The sequence below is a fragment of the Phodopus roborovskii genome, unplaced genomic scaffold, assembly GCF_943737965.1.
Source record: "Phodopus roborovskii unplaced genomic scaffold, PHOROB, whole genome shotgun sequence".
Lineage (NCBI taxonomy): Eukaryota > Metazoa > Chordata > Mammalia > Rodentia > Cricetidae > Phodopus > Phodopus roborovskii.
In genome coordinates this window covers 23,311,935-23,336,363 of record NW_026125281.1, presented here as the reverse complement: position 1 = coordinate 23,336,363, position 24,429 = coordinate 23,311,935, and the positions used below count along the sequence as shown (strand labels likewise).

At 41.2% G+C, this 24,429-nt stretch overlaps 1 protein-coding gene across 1 annotated transcript in view; it reads right to left on the bottom strand.

Moving 5' to 3' along the window:
- Dpy19l4 (dpy-19 like 4) overlaps positions 1–24,429 on the bottom strand; it is a 52,232-nt gene that overhangs the window by 4,403 nt on the left and 23,400 nt on the right. The window contains exons 8-17 of the mRNA XM_051198231.1: positions 21,643–21,777; positions 20,221–20,352; positions 20,021–20,119; positions 18,537–18,610; positions 16,462–16,620; positions 14,358–14,477; positions 10,340–10,460; positions 5,661–5,717; positions 4,371–4,453; positions 855–987 (exon numbers count right to left, since the gene is read on the bottom strand). Coding sequence (XP_051054188.1) covers positions 855–987; positions 4,371–4,453; positions 5,661–5,717; positions 10,340–10,460; positions 14,358–14,477; positions 16,462–16,620; positions 18,537–18,610; positions 20,021–20,119; positions 20,221–20,352; positions 21,643–21,777 — 1,113 coding nt within the window. The remainder of the gene's footprint in view (positions 1–854; positions 988–4,370; positions 4,454–5,660; positions 5,718–10,339; positions 10,461–14,357; positions 14,478–16,461; positions 16,621–18,536; positions 18,611–20,020; positions 20,120–20,220; positions 20,353–21,642; positions 21,778–24,429) is intronic.

Here is a 24,429-nt window from a genome sequence, read left to right as displayed (position 1 = left end):
AATAAAAATATGGAGCGTAGGTTGGAAATGCACAAAAAGAGAACACACAGAGGAGGATGGAGGCTTGTCTCTAAGTACCCAGAGAGCTTTCACACGGAATGTGGAATTAGGTTCACAGGAAAGGACTGTGATGCTAAAGGGTTAGTATGCACACATTGAAGGACTCTTAGAGCTCTTATGAAAGGCAAAAGAAAATATCTTACAAATGGGCTAACACTTGTTAGCTAGGAATGCTACAGAGGACTAAATATTTACCCTTCACACATGAGATTTTAATTTAATGAGTTTGTATTTTTTATTTTTTTTGGTAGACTATTTTATTTATTATTATTATTTCTATTTTTATTAATTTATTTAATTTTATTTTATATAACAAAGTCCAATTAAATGAAAACAAACATTTATACACAATATTTGGGAATTTGGGCGTCATTCTTTCCAAACTACTTCCTGCTGGTAAGGGGCGCTGTCATGGGGGATTCAAAGAAGATTCAGAAATCCTGGCTGTAGTCTGTAAGGCTGCTTTGTCCAGTTGTTTTGAATGTAGGATCACCTTATACTCTGTTTCAATTTTTGTCTTTTTTTGTGTGTGTTTTCTTTTTCTGTTTTTCGTTTTTGAGATGGTCCTGCTATGTAGCTCTGGCTAGTCTGAAACTCACTTTGGAGCACAGGCTGACGTCAAACTCACAATGGCCTAACTGTTTTAACATCCCAACAACTTTTACAAACTAATCTGAATTACATCTTCTAAAATTAGATTTTCCTCGCTATCAGGAAACACTCACCAGCACAGAACAAGATTAGATTATAGTGTCCCTTTAAAATCCCCAAATGTGGGCCCTGAGATGGCTTACGTTTTCATTTCTCCTAAGAAGGTCATCGTCACTGTAGAGTGGCAGGCTCGTCACCATCCACCCAGTACACAGCTTAATCACTCCCATTAATTGTGGGCTTCCTGCAAACACAGCTGCAACTGGAGCCTGCCTCCTGTAAAGAACCAAAAGACCGTATGAGAGCGCAAATACACTAGATCATTCATTTATATGAACTCTCAAATGCCACTGCCTGCGATAGATGGCACTTAGATTTCAAAGTCAATGCAGCTCATTTCACTTACATACTCATTAAAAAGCAGGCTACAAGCCGGGCGATGGTGGTGCACCCCTTTAATCCCAGCACTTGGGAGGCAGAGGCAAGCAGATTCTGTGAGTTCAAGGCCAGCATGGTCTACAGAGCTACACAGAGAAACCCTATCTTGAAGCAAGGGGAAAAAAAAGCAGGCTAGACTGAACATCCACTGTATGTTAGGAGCTGTTTTAAGTACCAGAGATGCAGAAATTCTTTTAAACAAAAGGAATGGGGATAAGAAACAAGAATATGGGCTGGAGAGATGGCTCAGCTGTTAAAGGCGAGGCTCACAACCACAAATGTACTACACCAGAGAGGGTTGCTAGTCCTCACACCCATGTTCTGAAAACACTAACCCACGTGACTCAAACCCATCCATACCCATTCACCCCCTGCTCCTGTCTCCTGAGAGCAGTGTAGACCTCTCCACGTTAAGTCCACTTCAGTCTCATATGCCACTTACAGGGTGGGAAACCAACCACCAAGTGTCTTCCATCCTCCTCATTTCCACAGCACTAGGTTGAAACATCAAACCTCTGTGTATGACTGATCAAAATGTACTCGATCCGACTGGAGAAAGGCCCAGCAGGTAAAGATGCTTGCTGCCAAACCTGACAGCATGAACTTAATTCCAGGACGATATAGTGGAAATAACTTGTTCTGACTTTTACATATATCACAGTACATGCATGCTGTGGTAGTTTGAATATAATTGGCCCTATTTGGAGGTGTGGCTTTGCTAGAGAAGTGTGTTACTGTGGGGACAGGCTTTGAGGGCTTATATATGCTCAAGCTATGGCCCAGTGAGACAGACCACTTCCTGTTGCCTGTTGATAAAGATGAAGCTAGCACTATGTCTACCTGCACGGCCCATGCTCCCCGGCATAATAATGAACTGAACTTCTAAAACTGCAAGTGAACCACCTGAATTAAATGTTTTACTCATGAGAGTTGCCACAGCAATGGTGTCTTTTTGACTGCAACAGAAATCCTAAGACATAGGTACAGGCACATATATGTTTTAACTCTGAGCTGCACCTCCAGCCAGCCAAACTTAATTATCTATTCACTCCAAGTATGCAGAACTCAGAATCTGGCTACTATATACCATGGATAGAGCTAAGCTCCAGAAGAATAGGAACAACATCTGGCCAATGGGAGACTCTAGAGTAAGGAAACAGACATAGGCCAAAACAATTACACTCAGATAAATATCCAATCATATGACATCCAAGTGCTCAGGCCTTTTCCATGTCGTCTCCAACCCCTCACTGCCCACCACCCCAGACAGGGTTTCTCTGTGCAGTCCTGGCTGTGCTAGAACTCACTGTGTACACCAGCCTGGGCACAAACTCAGAGATCTTCCTGCCTCTGCCTCCCAGTGCCGACCTTAAAGGTGTGCACCACCACTTGGCCTCTTCCAGGACATGCTAAAAGTATTTCACCCCCTTTTTTGTGTGTTTTGTTTCTTTACGTATCTTTAACAACTTCCAACAGTTATTTGGAGTAGACTGATCACAAAAATGGCTGTAGTAATTCTTCTCTCTTAGCCATAGTTATGGAGGGAAATGCTAATCCTAGCCATGTGATTTTCTGGATCAATGAGACAATAGCTGAGTGGGGGGGCTAGTTCCATGTCAACTTGATACAAGTTAGAAAAATATCTGAGAGGAGAGACTATTAACTGAAAATGTCTCCGTACAATTGGCATGTCTGTGGTGTATTTCCTTGATTCATAATTGATGTGGGTAGACCCAGTTCCCTGGGGGGGGGGGGTGCCACCCTTGTGATGGTGGACTTGGGGCAATCAATGGTGGCACAGACCTTCAAACTCAGCACTCAAGAGAGCAAGTTCCAGGATAGAAACGCTGTCTCTATAAAAAAAACAAAACAAAAAACAAAACAAAACAAAAAAACAAAAAAAAAAAAAAAAAAAAAAAAAAAAGGAAGGAAGGGGGAGGAAAGACAGAAGGAAGGAAGGAATGAAGGGAGGTAGGGAGGAAGGGAGGGAAGAAAGGAGGGAGGAAGGGAGGGAAGAAAAGAGGAAGGGATGGAGGGATGGAGGGATGGAGGGAGGGAGGGAGGAAGGGAGGGAGGGAGGGAGGGAGGAAGGAGAGAAAAGCAGGCTGGACAAGCCATGAAGAACAAGCCAGCAAGCAGCATGGCCTCTGCACCAGCTCCTATCTGCAGACCCCTGTCCTGATGTCCTTCACTGAAGGACTGTGATAGAAGGAAAAGTGAAATTAACCGTTTCCTCTGCAAGCTGCTTTTGGTCAAGGTGTTTTATCACCACACAATATTATAACAGTGTGCTTTACCCTGAACCAAGTCCACACTGTTTACCTTGCGAATTCCAGAGCTACTACCTCATAAACAGGTGCACATACCACAGGACCACAGGCCAAGTTAATCTCATCTCAGGTGACGACTAGTCAAACACAGACAGGCAAAAGAGGCCATGTCAGACTACCGCCCCACTTGAGCTGGCCAAAGCCAGAAAAATGTTCCCCACCATGTTACCATTTGCTGTCCCTCAAAAATGTGCAAAACACTAACTACTGATTGCTTACAATTCAATAAAGTTTATGACCGTTTGTTACATGCCAAAAAGGAAAGAACAGAAATTACCAGACATTGCTAAAGTCAATTCTATTATTTATCACAAATAATAGCTGGTATTTGCTATGCTGAATTGTTTTCTCATTTGTTATTTCAGAGTTTCATAAAACTATTTATGGAATTCTGTATAACCTGAGTTGAGAAAGAACCAATTCAGGGCTACTTTTTATGAACACTTCAATATGTCAGGTTTCCTGAATCATACAAGTATAATGTCAAACTCCAACCCCATGTGAACTTTGATACCTTACTATACATACACTCAGAGAGGAGTTTGACTTTTCATTGTTGTGGTTGTGTCCAACTAACAGAGGAACATGGCTATTTTGGGTAATTTGTTATTTGAATTTTCCCTGACAATACAGCCTTTTCTGAATCCTGAAGTTATCCACCTTCAGCCCACAAGTAAGTAAAGGATATCTGTCCCTGTATGTCCATCGACATTTCTGCTGTGTGCAAAGGAGGGCCTCCGAACCTCCAATTTAATACTTACCAATGTTGTGCCAACATTTACAAATGAATGTGGAGCACAATTCATTTATCATTGTCCCTTGATTCACGAGACAGCAGACAATAACTAGTTAATGACACTTAACAACAGTCTTGGGAAATTTGGTCCTTACTTTATCCAGGTCATAAGTTCCACTGTGTCTGGATCATAGAATTCCTGTAGTTCTGTTAATTCTGTAATTAATCTTGGAAAAAACTAAAACACAAAACAAAATACCCAGAGGTGTAAGTAACTGGAAGTCTAAAATTGTTTCAGAGTATTCCAAAGACTAACTTTAAGCACTGTCGACCTAGCAAAACTGGCAGGTCTCTGCCATCTTCACTGACTGAATCATTCTTTTCATCCTAAATAATTATGATTTTATAGTTTACTCACTGCTTGGAGTCAGTAACTAATGTTATCTCTAAACAATCATCAGTTATATCATTTACACATGGACATTTAATGGTATTGCATAGACACATTAAATAACAAATTACAGTTTTATTGGCAGTTAGTTTCCTGTTATATTAAGCCAAAAACTTTATTTCATTTCATGGATGTTAGAATTGAAATTACCAAAATATATTTAAATATTAAGACATCCTTATTATTCAACAATTCTGTCAATTATGAAAAGAATTGACAATGGCATTAAAGAAAACTGCATTAGATGGCATTCTAAGAATGTCTTAGGCTGGATCCATGTGTAATCCAAGCACAAGCAAATAAAGACATAAAATGTTTGAGGAGCAGAAATCAGTAGTGCATGTCTTTAACCCCAGCACCTGGGAGGCAGAGGCAGGCAGATCTCTATGAGCCAGAGGCCAACCTTCAACCTTATCTATGTAATGGATTCCACAACAGTCAGGGCTACACAGTGAAAACCTGCCTCAAAAAAAGAAAAAAGAAAAAGGAAGGAAGGGAGACAAAGAAAATTTGTTTGGGCTCCTTTGTTAGGTTTCAAATGGGGGAAAAGAAGACAAAAGGAGGGGCTGGAAAGGTGGCTCAGTGGTAAAGAGCACTGGCAGCTCTTCCAGAGGACCTGGGTTCAATTCCCAGCACCCACATGGCAGCTCATGGCTGTCTGTAACTCCATTTCCAGGGGAGTCTGACATCTTCACACCAATGTGCACAAAATAAAGTTAATGAATTATTAAAAAAAAAAAAAAAAAGAAGACAAAAGGAAGCAACATTAACAATATCAGCACTCAGGAGGCAGAGGCAGGCGATCTCTGTGAGTTCCAGTATATCCAGGGTTACACAGATAAACCCTGTTTAGAAAAACCAAAATAAATAAATGAGCAAGCTTTGTTAGTGCAGTGTCGTGATAGAAGCTTCCTACACACACACACACACACACACACACCACTTCATAAGTACATTTTCACATTTTCATAATATAAAAATTCAGTTTTCTTACCTCTTTCCACAAGCTTAGACCTATAATAGTGGGCACAGCCATGCTAAGAATGAGAGCCTAAAAGAGTAAAGCAAAAAGGGTTCTGGATAAGCATTTTAGAATACATGTTATAGGAATTCACATTTATTATGACCAAATGAATACCCTTATAGTTGAAAATTCAATCGGACAGACTGACATCAGTATGAACCTGGTCCAAAGTGAGGCGAGTAAATGTGCTTCAAACACAGTGAAGTGTTGTAAAAATATTTGCTATAGTCAGGCGATGATGGTGCTCACCTTTGATCCCAGCACTCGGGAGGCAGAGGCAGGCGGATCTCTGTGAGTTTAACGTAAGTCTGATCTACAGAGCGAGTTCCGGGACAGGCTCCAAAGCTACAGAGAAACCCGGTATGTATGTATGTGTGTATGTATGTATGTATGTATGTGTATGTATATATATATATATCCATCAAAAGAGGGGGGAAGCATGGTGACACATGCCTTTAATGCCAGCACCTGGGAGGCAGAGGTAGAAGGATCTGCATTCTAGGCCATCTGGTCTACAGAACTAGCTGCAGTCCAACCAGGGCTACATAGTGAGATTCTGTCTAAAACAAAAGCAAAATTAATGCTGTGCTAGAGATGGCTCAACAGTTACAGAGTGCTTACTGCTCTTGCAGAGACCAGGGGTCAGTCCCCAGCAACAGCACATGGCTCACAGCAGACTGTAACATCCTCTCCTAATGTCCACAGGCTCATGCACACATGCGGTGCACATACATGCATTAAAGCACATACATATACACATAAATCAGTTTTCAGGAAATGGTGGTGCATGTCTTTAATCTCAGCACTCAGCAGCCAGAGGCAGGGGAATCTATGGAAGTTCAAGGCCAATCTGGTCTACACAGAGAAATTCTGTCTGTAAATAAATAATTTAAAAAATATTTTAAAAAGTTAATGCTTCATTGATCTGAACTTCTGGTTGCCTGTAATCCTAAAACTGAGATAGCCAGGAAGACTATGGATTTGAGATCAATCTGAGAGATTCTGTCTCATGGAATACTAGAAAACATACTTCCATAGTAATCTTCCAAATAACAAACATGTGAAACTGTTAAAGATTTATTTTCCTTTTGACTTATGTAGGAGTGTGTATCTCTCTGTAAGGATGTACATGTTGAATGTTGGTGTGAGATAGGTGGAAGGCACTGGCTCTCCAGGAGCTGGAGTTACAGATGTTTCTAAGTCAGCGGATAAAGGTGTTGGGAAGCTAACGTGGGTCCTCTGTAAGAGCAGTTAATCTCTCCAGCCCCAAGATGTGAAACTCCTGCCGCAGCTCTATGTTATAAAGAACATACAAGTAATTATGAATTTGCACTAAAAGCTAACAGCAAAAGGCATTGAAACCAAACAGGAAAAATAGCTAACATAGATCACCATACTGTGTTCTGCAACTAATTCTGCAACTAAGACCGGAAAAATATAAGAAGACCACTGTTAACCATAATTTATCATCTGCCCACACCTATCCTTCCTACTCTATGGTGGGGGTTTGTTCATTTATCATCATGGGGGTTTGTTCATTTATCATCGTTGTTGTTTGTCATTCTCTCATCCCCTTCAAATCCACTGGAAAGCATCAACAGTGCCTTCTCCCACGGCTACTATACTTCTGCCCAGATTCCCATACTTGGGGAAATTACAGGGGTTAGGACATCCAGATTCAATGTACGAGCATCACTCAGAGAAAACCATATCACCATGAAATTCCCCACCAGGTAGAACCCTTCCGTAACATTAGGCACTATTTCCCCCTTGGTGGAGATCCAACTGAACCCTCAGGAATGCTAGACAAGCATTCCACTGAGCCACACCCCATCCTCCATCCTTGATATGTTTTGTGTTGTAGACAGTATCTCACTGTGCAGCCAAGGCTGACCCCAAACTTGGAATCTCCCAGTCTCAACTACCCCTGTCTATCACACTGGACTCTAAAATTTTATTTATCTTTACTTTAAGAACATAGCAGAACAGTGTAAATATTCACATGGGAATCATGTGCATCAATCACACAGAAAATCTCTGCTCTTCAGAAGGCTAAGGCAGGAGGGTTACTACAATCCAGGGGTTGGAAACTGGCCTTAGAAACACAGTAAGAAATCTTTTTGAAATAAAGGCTACACTTCTTCTATGATCTTTGGGAGCACGTGAAGGGGCTGGTTCTGCAGCCCCAAAGCTACAGGATCCCCATAACACAGGGCAACAACAGGGTATCCAAGAGGCGTCCCAGTGAGGGCCCAGCATTGATAGTCTTGTAGAAGCAGACAAATAATTCTTTGCAACAGACATCTGCAAGTAAAGATACATGGCCAAAAGAGTTACTGCATGACTCACTATGCCACACGTCAGCTTCATTTTTTTTTCCTTTTCTTTTTTTTCTTAAAATTTATTTGGGTGGGGGGGGTTGGTTGCAAGGGCAGAGGGTGGATACAAAGGGATGGGGAAATGAATGGATGAATGAAATCAAGATGTATGATGTGAAAGGCACAGAGAATAAATTAAAAAGTTAAACATCTGTAAAAAAATGCTACAATGCTGTCTTAAACATTTAAAAATAAACAAATGATTCTTGACATCCTTAAGAGCAGTTGAGAAGAAGAAATTCTAATGGCATCTCATATTACTGATACATTTCATTTTTTGCCTTTTATTTTGAAAATGTACAGATTGAGATGCATTTGTTTAAGCAAAAACTTACAAGCTGAGAGTGGTGTTCATGGCTGTAATTCTACTTTTTGATGACTGAGTAAGAGTTTGAGGGTACCCTGAGCTATGGAGAAAGATCCTGTCTCAACAAAACTAAAAGCTGGGTGGGGGTGTGGTGGGGCATGCCTATAAGCCCAGCACATGGGAGATGGAAACAGGATCAGAAGTTCAAGGCCAGCCTGAGCTACATTCAACCCTATCTCAAAAACACGAGCAAACCAGTAAAACAATGAGCAGCAGATGAAGCTGTGGGCTTGGGCCCAAGCACTGCATGCTCTGGTCCTGGGAGACAGGGGCAACAAAATCAGGAGATCAAGATCATCCTTCACTACAAACAAGAACAGAAAACTTTTTAAAAATGTTTATCATAGAGAAGGGGATATGATCTCCTGAGCAAATTGGGAGCGCAGGGGCAGGGGTAAGGGAAGTAGGAGAGAAAGGAGGGAGAAGGGGGGCGGGGAGGAGATCGTGAGGGAACAGGAAGACTGAGTCAGGGGAAGAACAGAGGAGAACAAGAAAAGAGATACCATAATAGAGGGAGCCATTATAGGTTTTAAGGAAAATCTGGCACTGTGGAAATGTCCAGAGATCTACAAGAATGACCCCAACTAACAATCTAAGCATTAGCAGAGAGGCTGCCTTAAATGCCTTTTCCCTATAGGATTGATGACTACCTTATGTGCATTCCTAGAGCCTTCATCCAGAAACTGATGGAAGCAGAAGCCGACACCCACAGCTAAACACTGAGCCGAACTCCTGGAATCCAGTTGCAGAGACGGAGGAATGATGAGCAAAGAGGTCAAGACCAGGCTGGAAAAATCCACAGAAACAGCTGACCTGAACAAGGGGGAGCTCATGGACCCCAGTCTGATAGCTAGGAAACCAACATATGACTAAACCAGGCCCCCTGAACGTGGGTGTCAGTTAGGAAACCTGGGCAGTCTATGGGGCTTCTGGCAGTGGAATCAGTATTTATCCCTAGTGCAGGAATGGGCTTTGGGAGCCCATTCTCTAAGGAGGGATATTCTCTCAGCCTAGGTACATGGAGGAGAGAGTGTCTAGGCCCTGCCCCAAATGACTTGACAGATTTTGATAATCCCCCAAGGCAGGCCTCACCCTCCCTGGGGAGTGGAAGGGGGGGGATGGGGGTTGGTGAGGGGGCATAGGAGGACCAGAGGGAAAGGGAACTGTTTTTAATTTAAGTAAAAATGTATTTCAAAAAATGTTTACCGCAGCCAGGCAACTGTGATGCTCCCCTTTTATCCCTACACTCAGGAGGCAGAGGCAGGTGAATCTCTGAGCTCGAAGCCATCCTGGTCTACAGAGCAAGTTACAGAACAGGCAGGGCTACATAGACAAACCCTGTCTCAAAAAAACCAAAAATAAGTAAATTTTAAATGGTTACCACAGCCTGTTTTTCTACCTGTAACATTATTTTGGTTTTTCTAGGCAGGGTTTCTCTGCATACCCCTGGCTGACCTGGAACTTGCTCTGTAGATCAGGATGGCCTGGACCTCACAGCAATTTACCTGCCTAACTCCTGAGTGCTGGGATTAAAGGTGTGAGCCACCTCTACTCTACCTGACTATACCCAAAATTTGTTATATAATTTATTGAGGCTATTTCAACTGCCTTGGGCTTCATTTACTAGATTTTAATTTTTTATTGTGTGTGTGTATATGTGTGTGTGTGTGTGTGTGTGTGTGTTCGCGCGCACACACACACACCAATGCCCACGCATCTGTACATGTAGAGAAACTAATGGGTGTGGTTCTCTCCTTCCATCGTGTGGGTCCAGGGATTCAACTCAAACCGTCAGGCTTGGGGCAGGTGCCTTTACCACACTGAGCCATATTTGTGGCCCTAGCATTTTGTTTTATATAACTGGAAGATAAACAAGTATTAAACACAAAATGACAATGGCTCACCAACAATATTGGGTGTACGGTTCTTAAACGAAGCCACTTTAAAAGTGTCATCCAAAGTTCAGGGGAACATACACCAAATGCTGCTAACATGCACACGTAAGGAGTCCAAATGAATTTCAAGCTGAAAAACAAATGTCACATATCATATATCCTAAAACTATCATTATCTGATTTCTCCTTTCTAAATTCTGTTTAACTACCCAAAAATATTAATGGACAATGAAAAAACTTTACTTCTAATTTTCAGCAATTAATTAGTACCCAATTTGTTGTTGTTTGTTTTTGAGATAAGGTCTCATTGTGTAGACCAGGTTGGCACCGAACTCACAGATCCACATCTCTGCCTCCAAGTGCTGGGATTAAAGGTGTGCATCTCCATGTGAGACAGGGTGATCTACTCCAGTGGTCCAGGGTGTGCTGAGCTCACTAAGTAGGCTAGGCTGACATTTTCTAGAGTGAGTCTCCTGCCTCAGCCTTTTGAGTTTACAGGCATGAGCCACTGTGGCTGCTGTTCCTTTAGTCTTTGGGACAGGGTCTCCTCCACAGTCCCAGCTGCCTTCAAACTCAAGGTAATCATCCAGCTTCAGTGGTCTGAGAGCACGAGCTACCATACCTGACATTCCTTTTAATTCTTTTTTTTTTTTTTTTTTTTTTTTTTTTTTTTTTTAGGTAAGGATTCAAGTATCAAAAGCTAGCATAGAACTTGTGATGTGGCCAAGCCAAGGATGGCCTCGAACTCTTGAACTTCTGCAGTATTGTGATTACTCAAGTGAGTCTCCTTGCCCAGTTTTTAGTCCACGTTCATTTAAACAGAAAGAAGAGGCTGGGGTATAGCTCAGTGATAAGAGTATGTGTCTAGCATATATGAGGCCCTAATTTAATTCCCAACACAAAGGAGAAAAATTCAGAAAGGATGGAAGGAGAAAACAGGAAAGGGACAAACTGGACAAGGGAACATTTTGCTTTGAATTTCAATCTAATAATAAATTACCTCTCATCATATTTATTTTCATGCATCTTAATTTTTGAGAATAAATGTTAATCTTGCAAAAGAGAGCTCTGGCCTTTGCCCTCCACTCCTAGGATGTAAGCAGCTGCCCGACAAGAATGTCTTTGTGGAGATGGGATGAGTAGGCCAAGCCTATGCATTAAGCTAAGAGCATGATTTATTGTGGGCTCCTTGGGCCACAGAGTATCAGTTCAATCTCTGGGAGGCTTCAGAATCTGGCCAGCCACAAGTGGCCACCTTCACATGTGCCCAAGCACCAACGACAACTGAACACAGATGGGCTTGCCTGACCGACAGCTGTGTCTCCTGTGTATTACCATGTCTGCACTGTCCCTGAAAAGTAGGTACTGTCTGTGCATCTCCACAGCATGAAGACAACTAGTGTCCTATGCCTATGTCTCTCCTAGACCCTACTCTGTGTGTCGCTTTCTTCTGCTCATTATATGGCCTGTTTCACTGTAGTAAGTGGTAACCATGAATCCTAGTAACAGAAGCCATGCTGTGGGATAACCCTTCTGTACACTGTGAACATGTGTTATATCAATGGTTAATAAAGAAGCTGGTTGGCCTATAGCAAGGCAGGATAAAGTTAGGCAGGACAATCAAACCGAGAACACTGAGATGAAGAAAGGAGGAGCCAAGGAGTCAAGAGACACCGGCCAGCTGCCAAGGAAGCAGGGCATGTAGAAAATGAGGTAATAAGCAATGAGCCACGTGACAAAGCGTAAATAGAAATATGGGTTCATTTAAATGTAAGAGGTAAATAGTGACAAGCCTGAGCTATTGGCTGACAAGCCTCAGTGTGTTTATTTTCGAGCAGCTGTGGGACAGAAAAACTTCTATCTACAAACCCAGAAATGTTTTTGGGAACTTGCAAACCTGTAGTTAATTTCAAAAGTAGGGATGGCCTTAAGGACTCCTGAATACTGTACTTACCATCTTAAACTCTGAAAAAAGGCATCCCATCTTATCTGCTAAAACCGACTTACATATAAAAATGTAAAACCTCTGCTTGGGCTAGCAATGCTACAGTTTCCTTCCAGACTCGTTCTACAGCCAATTCACCCCAAATAAACATACAAACTCTGTATTAATTTATAAACTGTTGTCCGATGTCTTAGGCTTCTTATTGTCTAGTTCTGTCTTAATTACTAACTCATTTCTATTAATCTCCCTACTGCACGAGGCTGTGGCTTACCGTAATCCCAAATGTTACTCCTTGGGCAACATGGCATCTCTTCGCCTCCTCCCTCTCTCTGTTCACTCCTTCAACTTGTAAACCTATTTATCCTGCCTCTATTGGCCAAACAGTGTTTTACTCATCAACCAATAAAAGAATCATACATACAGAAGGACATCCCCCATCAGGCTAGGAGTATAGATCGGGGTACACTGTTTACCTAACATGTGCAAGGTCCTGGGTTCAGTCCCTAGCACTGCACAAAAAGGGGGAGCAGACTTTTGAGGCTCTCAAGTTCAAGACAAGACAAAACAAAATAGCAACAAAAACCGCTCAAGAAATACATATTCATAAAGTCTATTAATAAGTTGGTATGCTGGGACTTGGTGGTGCACACATTTAGTCCCAGCAGTAGATGCAGGCAGATCTCTGTGAGTTCGAGGCCAGCCTGGTCTATAGAGCTAGTTCCAGGACAGGCTCCAAAGAGAAACTTGTCTTGAAAAACAAAAAACAAAAAACACAAGCTGGTATGATTTTACATATAAGCAGCAATAAGGGAGGTTTGAAAACTAAAAACTCTTTTAAAAATTAGATATATATATATTTTTAGGGGTTTTGTTGTTGTTGCTGTTTCTGTTTTCTTACTGGGAAACGGAGTCTCACTATGTAGCCCTGGCTGGTCTAGAACTCGAAATGTAGATCTTGAGTTCACAGAAAGCAACCTGCCTTTGGCTTCCATAACTATGACATAACTTATCTGAATAGTAATAGTGTATGCTACATAACAGTGCTCTGATCAACAACAGACTGCTTATATGACAGTGGTCCCACAAGACGATTGCCTCGTAAAGTCATGGAGGTGTCAGTCTGAGTGGGCATACCTATGAAGTTCATACAGCACAACAGTGCACGTCTCACATACACTGCTGGGAAGTGACAACTGACGGCACGCAGGCACTTCCCCTATCAAATCTAAGGACATACAACAACAGAATAATTAGAAAGAAATGTGAACATTTGACTTGCCAATACTTCAGGGTATGGCAATAAAAGTCAGGGGGAAAAACCGAAAGGATCTCACCCCCACTTCACTCCCACCCAGCCAGCTCCAGTCTATGGTAAGGCCCCTCCCTGCAGGTCACCATCCTTCACCACCCTTCCAGGGTGGGCTGTGTGCCTTCCTATTACAAAGCTTGGCAGTGCGACTCCCTCTGACTGGAATAAGCTCCCCTGTTCTGTTCACAAGTTCATTTTTACCCACCATTCAGGCCTCCCTCAAGCATCTTTCCAAGTCATACCCTGACTTCAAGTTCTTCAGGACCATCTACCCTTCCTTCAACTATCAAGTTATAATTTTACTTTTGTATAATTAACATCTGTTGGCTCCACTATGCCAACAGTTACACAAAGTAGAAACCCTGTGTTCATGTTGTTTTACCACTGTACTTTGAGTATTTAGGACAATGCATAAATCTTAGAAGACAACAAAAAAAAAATGAATAAATATCAGTTTGCTATATCATAAAAATCTGCCAAATTTCTCTAAAAGTTTGTATTTTTGTTTTTTAATTGTTGTTGCTATTGTTGTTTTTTGAGACAGGGTTTCTCCCTGACTGTCCTGGAACTCACTATGTAGACCAGGCTGGCCTCAATCCCAAAGATCTGCCAGCCTCTACCTCCCAAGTGCCGACATTAAAGGCCACCACCTGGTGCCCTAAAAAGCTTATACTTTCTTACATAGTTTTACAAACTGTTTTAAATGTACTCATTAGCTATCCATAGAAAAGACAAGTTTTAGAACAACACACCGATCAAACAGATGCACTTACCCTTCCATGAGCATTGCAAGAGAACCCAATATAAGAGTATGAATTACATGATAAATTATTTCTGGCCTTTCTCCAATTCTTCCATCTTCAAGGGTTACAGTTTCTTTCTGGGATTTACCACTATGGAAAGGAAACATATTTTTAATAGTTTTGGAAAAACATACATGAAAAATCAAAGGCACATTATCATCTTTGAAGGCTATACATAAATCTGAATTTCTCCTTTTCTAAGATCTATTATGCCTGAACTAGCAATGAGAACCAATACATTTAAACTTCAAAGTTAAGCTGTACCAACCATCTTCCTCTTTCTGTTTCTGTTGTTATTTAGACATAGGGCTTCACCACTAGCTCAGGCTGACCTAGAACACATTATGTAAGTAAGCTTGTGTCTACTCCAGGCAATCATTTTGCTTTAGGATACATAGAGTTGAGATTACAACCATGAGCTGTCATAACTGGCTTCAAGATACTTTTCTCTCTTACTTCAGTGCTAGGGGGTCACCAAGTACAGGTATTTATACATTAAATAAGTACTGTATGTACTGTCAGCCTGTAAGGAGACTGTGAAGTAGGTTTTTTTTTTTTTTTTTGCTAGTGGTTCTTATGCATTCAGTTTTAGTTTCTGCAATGGGGTCTCATGTAGCCTGACTACTCTGAACTTGATATACAGGCAAGGTTGGCCTTGAACTCAAGATCCTGCCTTCACCTTTCAAATGCTGGAATTACAAGCATACTACAAATACCCAGAACTACCTTTCTAGAATGCTAAATATATTAAAAACTATATTTATAGTGATTTTTTTTTTTTTTTTTTTTGCTTTTTTCTTTTATTTTGAGACAGATTAACAGTATGTAGTCTAGGCTGTCCTTGAACTCACAATTCAACTCAGCCTCCAGAGTGCTTGGATTATAAGCATGCCCCATCATATTCAGAAAAACTGACAGTAATTTCAATGTGGTTTGTACTGTAATATATTTTGTACTGTAACACTAACACACACACACACACACCAATCCCCAAAGATAGTTTTCCTGTATAGTCCTGGCTATCCTGGAACTTGCTTGGTAGATGCCCTTTCTGTGTGATATGAATGTGTTTCTCTCATTGGTCCATGAATAAAGCTGTTTTGGCCAATGGACAGGCAGGATGTAGCCAGGCAGGAAGTACAGGCGGGGCTACTAGACTAGGAGAATGCTGGGAAGAGGGTTGCAGAGAGTGAGCTGCCGAGGAGACACCATGTATCTACCAGGAAGGCAGGACGTTCAGGCATTCGCTGGTAAGCCAGGACCACATGGAGATAGAAATGGGTTAATAATTAAGAGAGAGCTAGTAAATAAGAAGCCTGCACCATTGGCCAAGTAATTTACAATTAATATAAGCCTCTGTGTTTTTATTTGGGACTAAATGGCTGTGGGACCCGGTGGGAGAGAGACTTCCGTTAACACAAAATCATAGACCAGCCTGCCTTAGCCTCCCAAGTGCTAGGATTTAAAGGCATGCACCATCATGCCAAGCCAAATACATTATTTCTAATTAAGTAAAAATTTTAGTATATTAGTAAATAAGTCTTCCAAACTTACAAAACTTAACCTATTACTTACCTGTCCATATATCAAAGCTGGATTCTAAATATCCATATATATAAAGCTCACATCAGCTTTCCTGATTCATTTACAATGACCAATGAAAAGAGTGGAATTGGAGGCTCTAAACAGGCAGTACTGAAAAGATGTGAGGCGGCATACACCTGTAGGCTTACATGATTTGGAGGCTGAATCAGAAGGATATGAGTTCTGGGTGATTTGGGGCATCGAAGTAAAACCCTTCTCTCGGCCTCCTTTCCCCCTTAGAACTGAACCCTGTGCAGGCACTTAAAGTGTCCTACCATGGCACTACAACCCTCCTCCCATACCAGGTCTCTAAAAAAATACCAGGATCTGAGTATAACTTAGAGACAGAGCATATACTCAACATGCATAAGGTCCTGGGTTATTCAACCCCAGCACCAGACAATACATGCACACACCCTCATGCACTACTTAAAATATTTTATATCTTTAAAATACATTAGCAATATAACTGGTTATCATAAACACTTACTTCATTCTCCTAAAAATAACTTGTGTCATAGAAAGAAGACAAATGCTTAACACTAAAATATAGAATGGCAATAGGGAAGATTGTGTCAGTCGTAAAAAGAAATCCTGAGATGGTGCCTGAAGAGATTCTTGACAGAGCAGCCAGTTCAGGGTGAAACTCCTACAAGAGACAAAAGGTATCCTGTTAAAATCCCATGCACTTTAAACCAATCTCAGTAAAAATGAAGATAAAACACATTTTCTAAATCCCAGGCAGAGGCAGGTGGATCTCTGTGGGTTTGAGGCCAGCCTGGTCTACAAAAAGCGAGTTCCAAGATAGCCAAGGTACACAGAGACTCCCAGTCTCAAACAAACCACTGTCTCACCAGCCCTCAACCTTACAAGACTGTAGCATGAGCTCAGGGGTAGGGGGAAAAAGACGTCCTTATGGAGGGAGGGCTATCCCAGCTTCCACCGTCTATGCACCAGGAGTACAGTCTCAAGGACCCTTTATCATAGTGAATAAATATAAACATCAAACATTCCACTTGCTAACTGTGTTGTACCATAGTGAGAAATTCAATCTATAAGCCTATATAATCACACAAGTGAGAAAAAGGTTCCAACCTTTCTTGGAACCTGAGACATGTGTAAGCAAATATAATCAGCTATACAGACAGTATCAGTACATAGTCATTTCTTTCATTTTGTTTCATAAAACAAAGCAAAGAGTAATTCAACAACTAGAAACACAACATTACTTAAAATTAAAAACAACAATAATAAAACCTAGCCAGCTTTTGGTCTAATTCTAAAACAATGACTGTTTTAGGAAACAAATAGCCTGTCTGTCTTGCCCTTTCCATTTCCTCATTTGGCAGTTTTAGAGATCCAATGCAGGGCCTCTCACATGCAGGCAAATGCTTCATTACTAAGCTGCGTTTCAAGCCTGCTACTGAGCTTTTTAAAGTGCTGGCACAGTGGTTACTGGCTATTTTATTTATTTTTCTGCAGTGTTGGTGATCAAACCCAGGGCTGTGTACCTGCTGGGCCCGCACTCAGCCCCTCAGCTACATCTCCAGCATGATTTTAAGCCTCCAGTTATTCTAACTGCACCAAAGGTCAGACATAAAATACTTTGAGGGAGCTGGAGAGATGTCTTGGTGGGTCCACACACTTCAGGCTCTTGCAGAGAACCTAAGTTCAGTCTCAGGTCCCACCTCAGGTGGAGCTGACTCTCAAAACCACCTGTAAGTCTAGCTCCAGAGAGTCTGGTCCCATCATTCACCTGTATGTACATGCCAGCACACATATGCATACAAATAAAAATGGTGGTGCACACCTTAATCCCGCATGGGGGCCAGAGGCAGGCAGATCACTGAGTTCAAGGCTATCCGGTCTACAAAGTGACACAGAAACCATCTCAAAAAACCAAAACCAAACAAACAAGCAAATATAAAAGATGAGTTTCTTTAAAAAATAGTGAGGTCAGTGAGATGACTCACAGGTGAAAGCACTTTCTTTGTTTGGACCCCCGGGGCCCATGGTAGAAGAAAAGAACTAACTCCTGAAGTGTACCCTCTGATCCTTACATGTGTACTGTAGCAAACACTTGCTTACTCACACATATATAACATATGCACACACAACCACAAATAAATAAATAAAAATACTATAATGCTGCTAAAAGTTTAAGTAAATCTACTTTTTAGGAGACTAGAAATTTATTTACTTATGCTGTTGAGGTATTCAACCCATAGTCCCAAGCATGCTAACTATGTGTTTTCTTTGCAGTGCTGGGTATAGAACTGGGGGTCCCATGCATACTAAGCAAACACTCTACTAACTCCCCGACCCCAACTCCAAATATCAATGGCATGTCTCTTCGACAGGGCCAGGACTATAGCCTATATGTAAGATACTGCTTATAAAGTTCTCAATCGCCCTGGAGACAATTCTCAATACCACAAAACCAAAACCACAAAGTAATCTATATAATATACAAAACTATTTTCTAAGTGACATATAAGACATTCCTTCCATCAAGTGTTCTTTTTATTTTCTGGGAGCTATAGAATAGGTGAATGTGAAACTTACTTAGTCACATTTAGTCCAAATTTTACTTCCAGAAACTTCAGCACGTGTTCATTTTCTTTGTGTGGGACAAATGTCTAGAAGAAAGAGAGTGAGACAAACAGGCACCATGGCCAACTTATGAGGTGTCATTCTCACAGAAGAGAAAGCAGCTAAACAAAGAACACTCCCTACGCCTCATGCCTATGATTTTGCTGTTTTCATTTTTTATTTATTTTTAATGTGTAGGTCCCATTTTATTTGCCATGGTATTTTTCCTTCTGTCTTCATGAAGCCATCTCTTTACATGGGCTTTGGTGGAGGTCGTGGCATAGCACCAGCAGGTCTAAATCACAGAAGCTGGGGGGGGGGGGGATTTCAGTTACTGACTACTTTGCTATGAATAGCACAGCTCACACAGTAATGTACCTTGACATGACATAGAGTATGAGAAGCACATGAGCTTCGAAGACACTTGCTTCAGATATGTTCCTGACAGCAGCGGCCTCTACAAAGTTCCCAATGACAAACTTAATGGCCTTGTCCTTGGGCACACACCAGGGGCAGTCAGTGCATCCAATTAGCCACACATGCTCACTGCCCTTTTTGGCATGCCCTTTTTTTTTTTTTTTTTTTTTTCTCATCTTGGAGCCAAGACCGAAAGAGCTGTTTTTGTTTTTTGAGACAGGGTTTCTCTGAATAACTCTGGCTGTCCTAAAACCCACTTTGTAGTCCAGGCTGGCCTCAAATTCACAGAGATTCACCTGCTTCTGCCTCCTCGGTGCTGGGAGGTATGTGCCACTACCACCCAGCTCTGTCTATGCTTTTTAACCATATATGTATTTCTAATTAGAAAACACAGCCAGATTATAACCAGAGAATTAGGCCGGACTGTGGTGGTACACACCTTTAATCCCAGCATTTGGGAGGCAGAGGCAGGTTAATTTATGTGAGTTCGAGACCAGCCTGATCTACAGAGTGAGTTCCAGGACAGCCAGGGCTACACAGAGAAATCATGTCTCAAAAAAACCAAAATAAAATCATTGAATTAAATAACACATGGTGTGACTATGAACACATTTACTGTATGCTTAGGCATTTTGAGAGTATGAAAATTTCAACCTAAGAGAGCTGATTTAAACAATCCCCGCTCCTGAAGAAATTGTTGTGTTTATCTTTATTTTATGTGCACTGGTGTTTTGTCATGGGTGTTAGGTTCCCTGGAATGGAATTAGAGGCAGCTGTGAGCTGCCATGTGTTTGCTGGGAACTGAACCCAGATCCTTTGGGAGAGCAGTCAGTGCTCTTAACCACTGGGTCACTCTCTAGCCCCCTTGTTTAGTTTTTGACATAGACTGATGTAGAGAACATTAGCCTCAAACTCACTGTGTCACTGAAGTTAATTTTGTATGTACTCTATCCCTTTGTTAAGTCATCATTCTCATTAGAGCTGGCATAGTATATTTCTCTCCTGAAAATGATCTAGATATAAATCTCGGAGTTACTTACCTTCATTATCAAATTCAAGGTCAGTGGCAGAGCACATACCAAGTAAAACTTAAACACTTTCATTACTTTAGCCACAAAGGTTCCTTTTTTCCCATTCAGCTACAAAGGAAAAAACAAAACTCCATGAATAAAGGAGTGAGTTGTAAGAATTAACAACTTACAATCATAAGACTTCCTTTTAAAACAGCAATGTTAATTACCTGAAGGCACTTAATAAGCATCAATGCGCCTACTAAACTTAATAAAGGAGACACCAATAAAGCTGGATTCTCAAATTGTAGTAAATACCCAAAGAAGAGAGAAAATATGTACATCTTGTATACTTCATAAACCTGTTGGAACAAAAACAGATGAGACTAAAATGAATGCTAAAACTAGTAATTAGTAATCAGAAGCAAATGGTCTGCTATAATTTAGCAGAGTGTTAGGAAATGTTCAATCTTATTTTTAGCATTACAGTCTATAATAAATTTACCATTTTCTTCTTAGCATTCTATAGAAACAAAGTGAAGAGCTCCAAAATCATAAGTGAAAGCTAAAGAACCTTGTTTAATGCCAAGCTTTAATTTCGGTGACCTCTGTTTTCAACTCAGTTTTATGTAGGTATGATACAGCACTGTCAGCAAACCCAGCCTTGGACGCTGGCACGGGGTTGTCAATAAAGATGAGCTTGGACTACATGGCAAGAGCTTGTCTCAGCCAGGCGGTGGTGGCACACGCCTTTAATCCCAGCACTCAGGAGGCAAGGGCAGGCTGATCTATGTGAGTTCAAGGCCATCCTGGTCTACAGAGAGCTCCAGGTCAACCCAGAGGAAAAGGAATCAAAACAAAACTAAAAAACAAAAAAATAAGAAAGAAAGATAACTTAAAATATAAATAAATAACCCTGAAAAGAAAGATTTCACTGTAACAAGTCATGATATCCCTGGAGAATGTTGAGCATGCCTGGGAGAGAGTGTAAGAGTCTTCCGTTGTTGGCAATGTTCAGTTCCTGCCTTGGCTAATTCCATACAAGTGTGTGCAGTTACAGAGAACTCTGAGCTCCCCAGCCAACTTCTCCTGTGCACACTTCTCTTTTCTAGCTGATGTTCTGGCAACAGGAAAGCTTCAGCGAGAGCGCAAAGCTGGAGGAGGAGGATGTTCACCCAAAAGCCTCAGTTCTTGGTCCCAACAGAACAGTTCCTCCTGTTGAAGCTCAGCATGCAGGTGTGAGTTTCCACACCTGATGATACAGCTCCATCCCTTCTGCTTCCAGCCGTTGCTACTTCCCCAATACTTGCAGGCGCCTATGGTCATCACCCTTTCAATTGACCACTTAGTAAGATAGCAAGTTTGTTCTTGATTAACCACCATTTTAGAGAGTCCTTAAGTTCTGAGGGGTTTGGTGTTACAACTAAACTGCAGGCATGTTCAACAGGTGCTCTGCCAATGAACTAGCTGCAGTCTTAGTTACTGAATCTGTACATTATGTCATCACTGTTCAAATAATTTAAATCTTTATGTTAATCAGAGTTCTGAACAGCTGAGAATAAGGGATGGAGATGTAGGAAAAGATTTTGAGACAGTGCCGTAAGAACATTAGCCTTTGCATTTAAAATCTTTATTTCAAAATGCCATACTACCTTGTCACCTTGTTCCTCTGAGAAGACGTCCAGCAGCAGCAGAGAGACTGCTTGAAGAAACAAGACATAGTGGCTGTACTCCCACACCATCATGAAAGTATACGTCGAGGCGCTCATCAGCAGGTAGCAAAACCTCTAGAGAAAAACGTCAACTAAGATCAGTAGCTTTACTACTGTAAAACCCAAGGAGCTAAGGCACTTGAAGCTATTTTTACACTCACAGAACCAGTCAAGTGTGGTGGTGCATGTCTTAATCCCAGAACTTGGGAAGTAGAGGCAGGTGACTATGTATGCGTTCAAGACCAGCCTGGTCTACATAGTAAGTTCCAGGACATAGCCAGGTCTATGTAGAGAGGCCCTATCTCAAAAAAACCAAAACAAAACCAACAAATAACCCAATAGGATCGTAACAACACAGAGAAAGGTATCAGCACCTGTCCTACACATTACAAAGGGGTAGGACAAAAAGGGGTGGAGTTCCAGGTACAATTTTTTTTTTCATGACAGAGAAGCAAAACTAAAAGAAATTAGTGAGTGTGTAATAACCTTTTGTTAACATGGAAGCTCTTTCTGTCCTAAAATAATATTTTCATTTCTGTGCATGATGATTTTATTTTCCTAAAGACTATCAGGAGCAGGGGATGCCTAGCCAAGGCTCTACTTCTCCCCAGGTTTGGCCCGTCTTCATCATCTTTAGGGGCTGCACTCATCAACCGTGCAGACTGGATGCTACTTCTCTTTACTTCATACTAAAAAAAGAGCTGTGCCTGGGGGGTGCACTTCCCTATCTCAGCTCTCATAGTAGAGCAAGAGGACCCAAGGCTAGCCTGAGCTATGTCTTTGACAACATTCTGTTCCTTCCTCCTTTTGATGGGGACAAGCACCTGACCACAGCAGACTTTACTGCTGAGCTGTTATACCCTGAAGTTTCACTTTCATGTAAAACAACATGAGCACATTTCAGCTCTGTAAGAGCTATTTCCCATAGTTCAATGCTTCTTCTGGTGCTAGGGATCACACACAAGGCCTCAGCCCTGCAAGTATTCTACCATGGAGCTATGTCTGCAGCACAGGTCCTTACATTTTAAACAAGAGTTCTTCGTGGAGAAAAATGAACTGTCAAAGCTGCTTTAATGGTATCTGTTTTGAACTAAAACAAACTCTAGCCTTAAAAAATTAATAATGTTTTTAGTAAAATCTGATTAATATTTTTTATTATTGTGTATGATTTGGGGGGCACACATGTGTAGATCAAGGGACAACTTTGTGGTATCTGTTCTTTCTCTATTTATTGGGTCCTGAGTATCCAACTCGAGTTGTTAGGCTTGCAGAGCCTAAGCAGAGCCATGCTACAGACAGGCGGGCCATGACCTTAGGTGCAGCTCCAAGTGTCTGTGAGCTGGCAGTAAAGAGTGCATCTACATGTCCCTCTGTCCTTACTCTTAGGGGCGTTTTACCTTTGTTACTCTCCTTCTGTATATCTTACTTTCACTGCTTCCAGTATCTGCCTGGTGGAGGCTGCCTGACTTCAGGCCCCAAGGTCTCACTCATTCTCTCCTCCTCCTTCTCTGGTTCCTTTCTCCAATCTATTCTCTCTACCCAGCAAGGTGAAACAAATGTAACACATCTTTACATAATTAAACAAACATCCTTACATCATTAAACAAACGCAGCATAAACAAATGTAACACATACCCTTGCCCACTTAAAATAATATTCCACAACACCTATCTTTGCAAATGGATCTACAGCAAAAACAAGATTATCTTTCAGTTTCCTAATGTTTTTACTTCTTAATAATGTAAAGTACAAATGGAGATTTAAAATGGAGGAAGGAATCATCTTTGTTTGGTCTCTCTGGTCTCTTCCTAGCCACCTTTTTTTTTTTTTTTTTAACCTAAGACAGGCAGGCAAACTGCCAAAGGGCTGATACATTCCAGTCAACTTCAAGATAATTACCTGTCTCTGCAGACACATGTCCCACTAAAGTTATTCTGTAGCACAGTCTCTAGGTGTCATTCAATTGCCAATAGGGTTGTGGCATAACAGTAACAAAAGATTAAGAATTAGGTTGCAAATAAAGATGGGCTTGAACTACATAGCAAGAGCTTGTCTCATAGCCAGGCTTTGGTGGCACATACCTGTAAGCCCAGCACTAGGGAGGCAGAGGCAGGAGGATCTCTGTGAGTTTGAGGCCAGCCTGGCCTACAGAGCTGGTTCCAGGCTCCAAAGCAATACAGAGAAACCCTGTCTCAAAAAACAAAACAAAACAAGAACAAACAAAAAACAAAAAATAATCAAGAATTAAGTGATCTGGGATGGACTTTCCTTAAACTTTGACTAACTCACTACATTTCAGCCAGGTAAGACATGAGAGTGAACAAAAGAATCTGCCATACAGCCATCAAAGTTCACACCACCATCATTCTCCATCACCACTGTATCTTCAGTACTATTTCTTTAGACTAAAGGACATAAATGTCCCTGAAATAAGAGAAATGGTAAAAACAATACTTGAATAGATTAACTTCCAAAATGATATATTCTTCATGTAACTGTCAACCACATTAAAAGTTTTATAACGCCTGTTTTTCTAAAAATATTTGGCTGCCATCAGATTACAGAAAAAAAATGACATAATAACCTAATTACATGCTACATAGTAACATCCTTCACTGAATGTAACTGAACTCTTAATATTACTTACTTTAAAATTATGCAAATTAGTGCCCCACGGTTCTGAACAACTACAATCCTACATGGAGGTAGATGGATTAAGTGCTCAAG